Source organism: Chrysoperla carnea, unplaced genomic scaffold (genome assembly GCF_905475395.1).
Source record: "Chrysoperla carnea unplaced genomic scaffold, inChrCarn1.1, whole genome shotgun sequence".
NCBI classification, from domain to species: domain Eukaryota; kingdom Metazoa; phylum Arthropoda; class Insecta; order Neuroptera; family Chrysopidae; genus Chrysoperla; species Chrysoperla carnea.
The window spans coordinates 66,970-77,433 of record NW_025408243.1 but is presented as its reverse complement, the minus strand read 5'-3'; the positions used below and the strand labels follow the sequence as shown (position 1 = coordinate 77,433).

Below are 10,464 nucleotides of genomic sequence, written 5' to 3'. Positions count from 1 at the left end.
CTAAGTAGAAATAAGCCAAAAATGATCAAATTTGGAATTTTTCGATGGAAAAAACATTTTTTGAAAATTTTCGATTTTTCAACATGAGAGTCATGACTATACAAATCATTGAAATTTTGATCCAAGTAAGTCAAAATGTATACATAGAGGTCCTTTATGACTGGACTAAGTATAAATAAGCCAAAAATGATCAAATTTGACATTTTTCGATAGAAAAAACTTTTCTTAAAATTTTCGATTTTTCAACATGAGAGTCATGACTATACAAATCATTGAAATTTTGATCCAAGTAAGTCAAAATGTATACAAAGAGGTCCTTTATGACTGGAAAAAGTAGAAATAAGCCAAAAATGATCAAATTTGGAATTTTTCGATAGAAAAAACATTTTTTGAAAATTTTCGATTTTTCAACATGAGAGTCATGACTATACAAATCATTGAAATTTTGATCCAAGTAAGTCAAAATGTATACAGAAAGGTCTTTAATGACTGGACTAAGTATAAATAAGCCAAAAATGATCAAATTTGACATTTTTCGATAGAAAAAACATTTTTTGAAAATTTTCGATTTTTCAACATGAGAGTCATGACTTTACAAATCATTGAAATTTTGATCCAAGTAAGTCAAAATGTATACATAGAGGTCCTTTATCACTGGACTAAGTATAAATAAGCCAAAAATGATCAAATTTGACATTTTTCGATAGAAAAAACTTTTCTTAAAATTTTCGATTTTTCAACATGAGAGTCATGACTATACAAATCATTGAAATTTTGATCCAAGTAAGTCAAAATGTATACATAGAGGTCCTTTATGACTGGACTAAGTATAAATAAGCCTAAAATGATCAAATTTGACATTTTTCGATAGAAAAATCATTTTTTGAAAATTTTCGATTTTTCATCATGAGAGTCATGACTATACAAATCATTGAAATTTTGATCCAAATAAGTCAAAGTGTAACATTGAGGTCCTTTATGACTGGGTAAAGTAGAAATAAGCCAAAAATGATCAAATTTGACATTTTTCGATAGAAAAAACATTTTTTGAAAATTTCCGATTTTTCAACATGAGAGTTATGACTATACAAATCATTGAAATTTTGATCCAAGTAAGTCAAAATGTATACATAGAGGTCTTTTATGACTGGACTAAGTAGATATAAGCCAAAAATGATCAAATTTGACATTTTTCGATAGAAAAAACATTTTATGAAAATTTTCGATTTTTCAACATTAGAGTCATGACTATACAAATCATTGAAATTTTGATCCAAGTAGGTCAAAATGTATACATAGAGGTCCTTTAAGACTGAACTAAGAATAAATAAGCCCAAAATGATCAAATTTGACATTTTTCGATAGAAAAAACTTTTTTTTAAAATTTCCGATTTTACAATTAAATGTCATGACTATACAAATCATTGAAATTTTGATCCAAGTAAGTCAAAATGTATACAAAGAGGTCCTTTATGACTGGACTAAGTAGAAATAAGCCAAAAATGATCAAATTTGGAATTTTTCGATAGAAAAAACAATTTTTGAAAATTTTCGATTTTTCAACATGAGAGTCATGACTATACAAATCATTGAAATTTTGATCCAAGTAAGTCAAAATGTATACATAGAGGTCCTTTATGACTGGACTAAGTATAAATAAGCCAAAAATGATCAAATTTGACATTTTTCGATAGAAAAAACTTTTCTTAAAATTTTCGATTTTTCAACATGAGAGTCATGACTATACAAATCATTGAAATTTTGATCCAAGTAAGTCAAAATGTATACATAGAGGTCCTTTATGACTGGACTAAGTATATATAAGCCAAAAATGATCAAATTTGACATTTTTCGATAGAAAAAACATTTTTTGAAAATTTTCGATTTTTCAACATGAGAGTCATGACTTTAAAAATCATTAAAATTTTGATCCAAGTAAGTACCAATGTATACATAGAGGTCCTTTATGACTGGGCTAAGTATAAATAAGCCCAAGATGATCAAATTTGACATTTTTCGATAGAAAAAACATTTTTTGAAAATTTTCGATTTTTCAACATGAGAGTCATGACTATACAAATCATTGAAATTTTGATCCAAGTAAGTCAAAATGTATACATAGAGGTCCTTTATGACTGGACTAAGTATAAATAAGCCAAAAATGATCAATTTTGACATTTTTCGATAGAAAAAACATTTTTTGAAAATTTTCGATTTTTCAACATGAGAGTCATGACTATACAAATCATTGAAATTTTGATCTAAGTAAAGCAAAATGTATACATAGAGGTCCTTTATGACTGGACTAAGTAGAAATAAGCCAAAAATGATCCACTTTGACATTTTTTAATAGAAAAAACTTTTTTTTGAAAATATCCGATTTTACAACTAGAATGTCATGTGTTGGGTCACTCTGTAGCATAATCATTGAGATGGGCAAAATTATGTCACTACTGCCATCTCAATGAATTATGTCAATATTTATAAGTTTGCAAAAGCAAGGTTCAACGCTATGATGCCCCCGCTTCAGCCTTGTTTTTGCAAATTTTGTTATTCAAAAGGTTATATAAGTTGTTTAATTTTAAGTTTAAAAACCATGTTCATTTTTTTTAGTATTGTTCTGGTTTTTGAGTTGTTAGTAAAAAAAGTTGTTAGAAATAAAAGCTGTATAAAGTTGTTAACCAGAATTATCAGATGAGTTAAGAATAATATAAGTTTTCAAAATTCTTAACATTGTGTTTTCTTTAATTTTTATTTCAACGGTCCTTCGAGAAGTTATGAACTCACAAGTGCGGTGTATAAGTTTGGACCATCGCACAAATTGGTCCGCTACGAGCCGGATATCTAGCGACCTAAAAAATTTATTAAAAAATTACATCCATAAATTGATCCTGCAAGCGATCTAAAGGCGTAAGAACAAAGTACAGTATAAATATAAATTTATTAAAAAATTACATCCATAAATTGATCCTGCAAGCGATCTAAAGGAGTAAAAATAAAGTACAGCATAAATATAGAACGTTCGTGCTTTATTATTAAAAAACGTTTAAATATCATATGTGAATGGTGTAAATTTCATATGGGATTCGTGCAAATATGGTACAGGATTGTGGAAATTAATAATTTCGAAAGCGGTAAAAAATGGCGTCCAAAAATGGTTCCATGTGCTTGTCCTTGCCGGAAATGCGAATTGTGTCAGCATCTTTGTGCGCATGTCAGTGAAAGTTCCTGGATGCGCAGCTACGGTGGGTAATTTGGTATTTTATGCGCACTCAACATTGGATCAGCCTGGCATTCATGTTGAAATTAAGTACAACAATTAAAAAGGTCAGATCCATTCAGTTTGATAGTTTTAGTGTGTTACCTTCAGTGAGTTACCCCCTTAAGTGAATTAGATAAATGACATTAATTTAATTTTTCAATTAAAGTTTTTTTTAATTTAAATAAAATAAAAATTAATTTTGATGTACACAAGCTAATAACATTATACAATAAACAAATTTATTGCGTACCTTTTCTTTGTTGACATTATGATTTTATTCGATGTCAACAAATCATAATTAATAGTTTATATTTGTATTAATTGAAGGTTCTTTGAAGCGCTTAAATTTTTGTGAATTTTTGTTTGATTCATACAAATTTATTGCGTACCTTTTCTTTGTTGATATTATGATTTTATTCGATATCAACAAATCATAATTAATTGTTTATATTTCTGTTGATTGAAGGTTTTTTGAAGCCCTTTAATTTTGTGAATTTTTTTTGATTCATATAAATAAATGAAAATAGTTTTTTCTTTTATCTTGGGTACATCAAATGGCATATTAGCCGATTCTTATTGTTGATATTATCATTGTTAAGATATCTACAAATTACAATTATTCATTTGCTAAAAGTTGTAGAATTGTTTGATTATTTCAACAAAATTAATTTCATTATTTGATTAGTTATTTCAATAATAGTAAACAAATAATATTTCATTACTTAGCTCAAAAGATACTAAATTATTTATTTACTTTTGATATTATTTTGATAAAATAGCCAGTTTAGCTACTGTTGTTTGTAATTGTTTTTAAGAAAATAATTTATTTCTATTAATTAAAATTATTAGTCAATTACAACTTAACACAAGCATTTGTTTGTTTATATTTATATAATACTACAATTATTCACAATTATTTTTGAAACTTTGTTTGCATAACATTGTTATATCAATTTAATTTTATTTGAAACAATTGGACACTTGCCTTTTTTATTCTTTCATATTTTTAATTTTATTAATAATTAATCATGACGGAAGAAGAAATAAAGGGTTGGGTAAACAAACGAAAATTTCTAAAAGGTCGAATCACAAACTTAGAAAATTCTGTGGAAAATATTGATGCAATAAACAGCATTTCAGATTTAGAATTAGTTTTGGATAGACTCAATGATTTCTTTAAAAAGTTTGAAGATATTGAAATAAATTTGGAATCTGTTGATGAGGCTAAATACAAGGTCGAAAATTTGTCCATTGAAACTAGGTATTATGACTTGTCGAAGAAAATACGTAGAGCCATGGAAAAATTAAAGGATAGGCGACGTACTGCTAGCCTCAATGACAGCTTTAGTAGGTCAGATAATCAAGCCTTATCATTACCCAAAATAAATTTGCCAACGTTTTCTGGAGAATACACCGGGTGGTTAAATTTTAAGGATCTATTCACAAACTTGATTCATAATAATTCTGAACTGCCAAACATTAGAAAATTTTATTATTTGAAAGGTGCTGTTAAGGGTGATGCAGCTAAACTAATAGCAAGCATCGAATGTTCGGATGCTAATTATTCAAAAGCTTGGGATACTATGGTTAAGCGATTTGATAACAAGGTGCTTATCGCGAATAGTCATTTAAAAGGCATATTCGATTTGCAAAAGGTGAATAAAACGTCAGGCATTGGATTGCGTGCTTTTGTAAATGATTTTACACAGCATTACAATGCATTAAAGTCTCTGGAGTTGTCTAGCCTTTTTGACGTATTTTTGGTGTATTTGTTGTCCCAAAAACTTGACTTTGAATCTCATCGTGAACTTGAATTGAAAAGAAAACATGATGAATTTCCTACTATTGATTCATTTATCGAATTTTTGAATCAACGTTGTCAAGCATGGGAAATATTATCACAGGATTATTCACCAAAATTACATAATGCATCTAAACATGAAAAGAAAAGTATTTCTTGTACTACCATAGAACCTCAAAGCAACTCGAATTTAAACCGTTGCCCATATTGCTCACGACCACATTCTTTGGTGAAATGCTACAAATATTTAAAGCTGGACGTGAAGCGTCGGCGACAATTTGTTAAAAGCAAACAATTATGTTTCAACTGTTTGAACAGCAATCACCAAACGGAAAAATGTTCCCAAAGTGTCTGTAAACGTTGTCTTCAAAATCATCATTGGTCACTGCATGGTGTACCGAATCAACTTAATGAGCGAAAAGAATCTCAGGGTCAAGTAGATACTTCTTCGGATGTATTGTCTAAAAATACGATCAGTCGTACTGAACCGCAAGAAGGTATTGCATCATGCTCTTCGCTTTCGTTTATTAGCAAAGTTAATAACTATCAGCAACATACAATATTGCTTTCTACTGCAATAGTAAACGTTGTTGCCGATAATGGTAGCAAATTAGCATGTCGCGCTTTACTCGATAGCGCGAGTGAGCGTAATTTTGTGTCTGCTATAGTTTTGAAAAAATTGGATATTCCAGTAAGGCACACAAATTGGTTGGTTATGGGTGTAGGAGGTAGTAATACTCCTGTTAATTCTGTTGTTTCTTTGAACATAGAATCTAGAACCACCAACTTTCAATTTAAAGCAGAATTTGGTGTTTTGGAAAATATTACGGATAATTTGCCGAAACGTAGCTTCAAAAAGCAGCTTATTAAGTGGCCATCTTTTATTAATTTGGCCGATCCAAACTTTAATTTGTCTGGGCCTATAGATATGTTAATCGGTACCAGCTTATTTTACAAACTTTTGAAAAAAGGTAAAATTGATTTGGGCCAAAATAGCCCTACTTTACAAAATACTAGCCTTGGTTGGATTCTAGGCGGTAATATAAATCTACAGAAAGAATTCAATTCTGTAAATGAAAACACTTTCACTTCATTGGTGACTACTACAAATAATATAAATGAAATAATGACCGGTTTTTGGAAGCTGGAAGAATATTCCTCAAAGCCAATACGTTCGGCTGAGGAAAAACTTTGTGAAAAATTATTTCTTGAATCTGTATCTCGTGATTCAGATGGTAGATACGAAGTAGATTTACCTATTTTTATGGATAGAATTAACACTTTGGGTGATTCTTATAATTTTGCCTATCGTTGCTTCTTGTCATTAGAGAGAAAGTTCGCCAAAAACCCTGAGTTTTTCGAAAAATATAAAACTTTTATAAATGAATTTTTGTCTCTTGGGCATGGAACGGAAATTAAGCGTTTTCCGGAACATTTATCTGACAAACATGAATACTACATGCCGCATCATGCTGTCTTGAAAGATAGCAGCTCAACCACGAAACTGCGTGTAGTTTTCAACGCGTCTGCTCCTTCATCAACAGGTGTAAGCCTAAATGATATCATGTTAGTTGGACCCGTGGTTCAGTCTGACTTACTAACCGTTCTTATACGATTTCGTTGTTTTATCGTTGCGATTATATCAGACATAGCTATGATGTATAGGCAAATAAAGGTAAAAGATAATTTTCAGAGCCTTCAACGTATATTATGGCGAGATTCCCCGGAAGAAAATATCCGATGTTTACAACTGAGTAGAGTTACATACGGCACTGCGTCTGCCAGTTTCTTAGCAACAAGATGCCTCTTAAAATTAGTTGAAGATGAAGGAAGTTCTTTCCCTCTGGCATCTCGGGCTATTGAGCTAAATTCATATGTTGATGACATTTTAACGGGTGCTGAGGACTTCGATAAAGCCTTTCGGTTACAAGACGAACTGATTTCGTTATTAGGAAAAGGACAATTCAAGCTCCATAAGTGGTACTCGAATTATGAAAATGTGCTTAACAGAATTCCGGAAGAGAACCGTGAAAAGTGTTCATTCCAATTTTCTGATGGATGTTCGTCAATCAAGACTCTCGGATTGGTTTGGAACCCTGGTATTGACGCGTTTCAAATATTGGTACCGGATGATTTAAGGGAATCAAAGGTCACAAAGCGTGAAATCTTATCAAGTATAGCCAAACTATTCGATCCTCTCGGATTAATGGCTCCAGCTTGTGTATCCGCCAAAATTATAATGCAAATGATTTGGCGTTCAAAAGTGGAATGGGACGATAAAGTTCCAAATGATATTCTTGAATTGTGGATCCCTCTTAAGGGTAAATTATTCGAACTACGGAAACTCACTATTCCTCGTTTAATTTTGATTTCACATGCAGTCAAGTTTGAACTACATGGTTTTAGTGATAGCTCTACCAAAGCCTACGGTTGCGCTATTTACTTGAAATCTGTGGACAGTAACGGGTACTCTCTCGTGAGATTGATTTGTGCAAAGTCTCGCGTAGCTCCGATTAAACCTATTTCACTGCCACGACTTGAGCTGTGCGCGTGCGTACTTTCAGCTCGATTCATGAAAACTGTTCGTCAAGCATTAACTGTTAAAATAGAGCAGGCATACTTTTGGACTGATTCTATGATTGCTTTGGCATGGATTCGTTCAGAAGCTTCTCGTTGGAATGTGTTCGTAGCCAACAGAGTCTCGGAAATCCAAGAGTTATGTCCAGGGGATCATTGGAATCACGTTATTTCATCCGAAAATCCTGCTGATGTTGTTTCTAGGGGCATAGATCCTAGTTTGTTAGGTGCCCACGAACTTTGGTGGAATGGACCTACGTGGTTGGCATTAGATAAAAAATTTTGGCCCACTGGTGGAAATATAAATGATATTCCGGACCCGCCAGAGGCGAAACCAAAAGCATGCTCATCTCACATCAGTCAATGCAAAGACAATGACTTTTTGATGTGGTTTGAAACATTCTCTTGTTTCTATCGTCTACAAAGAAGTTTTGCGTACGTTTTACGTTTTTGTTTTAATGCAAAACTCGTCAATAAAGGTTGTAGGCGATCTGAATTTCTTAAAGTTTCGGAATTAACCGAATCTTTTAACGGTATTTTTAGAATCGTTCAACAAGAATATTTCTCGAATGAAATAATGTTGTTCAATAAAGTAAAAGACGATCCTAATTATGTACCTAATTTAAAATCAAGTAAATTAAAATTTTTAAATCCCTTTATTGATAAAGAGGGTATTTTAAGGGTAGGTGGTAGATTAAACTACTGCTCCATTATTAATACAAGCCAAAAGTTTCCTATGATTATTCCGCCTAATAGTCACATTACTAAGCTGTTAATAGTCTGGGAGCATGAAAAATTGTTGCATGCAGGTGCTCAATTGACATTGGCGTCACTTCGAAATAGAGTGTGGTTAATAAATGGGCGTAGTGTAGTGCGGCAAGTCATACATAAATGTGTTCGATGCTTTCGATTCGCAGCATCTTCCTCTACTCAAATTATGGCTGATCTTCCTTCAGTACGTGTATCTCCGGTACGACCGTTTTTACATGTAGGACTCGATTATGGAGGACCTATAGCGGTCAAGCAGAGTCGCGTTAGGAAACCGTTAATAACGAAAGGTTACATATGTTTGTTTGTGTGCATGGTAACTAAGGCTTTACATTTAGAGCTAGTTTCTGATATGTCTACTAAAACTTTTTTAAATGCTTTGAAGAGATTCATTGCAAGAAGAGGTAGATGTCAAAAAATATTTAGTGACAATGGGACAAATTTTCGTGGAGCAAATAACGAGCTCAATGAATTATATAGATTGTTTAATGAAAAGGCAAGTGTCTCAACCATTCATGAAACTATGTTAAAGGAGGGAGTGGACTGGAACTTTATACCACCCTTCTCCCCAAACTGGGGGGGTTTATGGGAATCGGGCATTAGGATGGTCAAATTTCACTTAAAACGGCTAGTTGGTAAAACTAATCTTACCTACGAAGAATTAAATACAATCCTGTGTGAAATTGAAGGTATTATAAATTCCAGACCACTCTGTCCACTGTCAAGTGATCCTAGCAATTTTGCTTGTTTAACCCCAGGACACTTTTTAATAAATGATTCCTTCATCTCCTTACCAGAAAATGATGTTTCTGATACCCCAATCGATAAATTAACGTTTTGGAATCAGATCATCCATATAAAGCAAACATTCTGGAAGAGATGGGGTAGTGAATACCTAAATACTCTACAACAGAGGTCCAAGTGGCTCCAGAAGACCCCAAATATAAAAGAGGACACTTTGGTATTAATTAAGGACGATAATGCTCCTCCATCACACTGGCCTTTAGCTAAAGTAATGGAGGTTATAAAAAGTCGTGACGGGCTTGTTCGCTCCATACGGCTTAAAACTAAAGACGGCAATTCATATGTTCGTCCAATTACAAAGGTGTGTCCTCTTCCTGTGGATTGAAATGTTAAACATTTCAATGGGGGGAGTATGTTGGGTCACTCTGTAGCATAATCATTGAGATGGGCAAAATTATGTCACTACTGCCATCTCAATGAATTATGTCAATATTTATAAGTTTGCAAAAGCAAGGTTCAACGCTATGATGCCCCCGCTTCAGCCTTGTTTTTGCAAATTTTGTTATTCAAAAAGTTATATAAGTTGTTTAATTTTAAGTTTAAAAACCATGTTCATTTTTTTTAGTATTGTTCTGGTTTTTGAGTTGTTAGTAAAAAAAGTTGTTAGAAATAAAAGCTGTATAAAGTTGTTAACCAGAATTATCAGATGAGTTAAGAATAATATAAGTTTTCAAAATTCTTAACATTGTGTTTTCTTTAATTTTTATTTCAACGGTCCTTCGAGAAGTTATGAACTCACAAGTGCGGTGTATAAGTTTGGACCATCGCACATCATGACTATACAAATCATTGAAATTTTGGTCCAAGTAAGTCAAAATGTATACATAGAGGTCCCTTATGACTGGACTAAGTATAAATAAGCCAAAAATGATAAAATTTGACATTTTTCGATAGAAAAAACATTTTTTGAAAATTTTCGATTTTTCAACATGAGAGTCATGACTATACAAATCATTGAAATTTTGATCTAAGTAAGGCAAAATGTATACATAGAGGTCCTTTATGACTGGACTAAGTAGAAATAAGCCAAAAATGATCAAATTTGACATTTTTCGATAGAAAAAACATTTTATGAAAATTTTCGATTTTTCAACATTAGAGTCATGACTATACAAATCATTGAAATTTTGATCTAAGTAAGTCAAAATGTATACATAGAGGTCCTTTATGACTGGACTAAGTATAAATAAGCCAAAAATGATCAAATTTGACATTTTTCGATAGAAAAAACTTTTCTTAAAATTTTCGATTT

The 10,464-nt window shown here is 32.0% G+C and overlaps 1 protein-coding gene across 1 annotated transcript; it reads left to right on the top strand.

Moving 5' to 3' along the window:
• Positions 1–4,290: 4,290 nt before the first annotated feature.
• LOC123304841 lies at positions 4,291–9,537 on the top strand. The gene has a single exon (XM_044886408.1). The coding sequence runs from the start codon at positions 4,291–4,293 to the stop codon at positions 9,535–9,537; it is 5,247 nt and encodes a 1,748-aa protein (XP_044742343.1).
• The last annotated feature ends 927 nt before the right edge of the window (positions 9,538–10,464 follow it).

What these genes read in the sequence shown, in the direction of transcription:
- LOC123304841 (XM_044886408.1), top strand. Translation starts at nt 4,291, where the DNA reads ATGACGGAAGAAGAAATAAAGGGTTGGGTAAACAAACGAAAATTTCTA.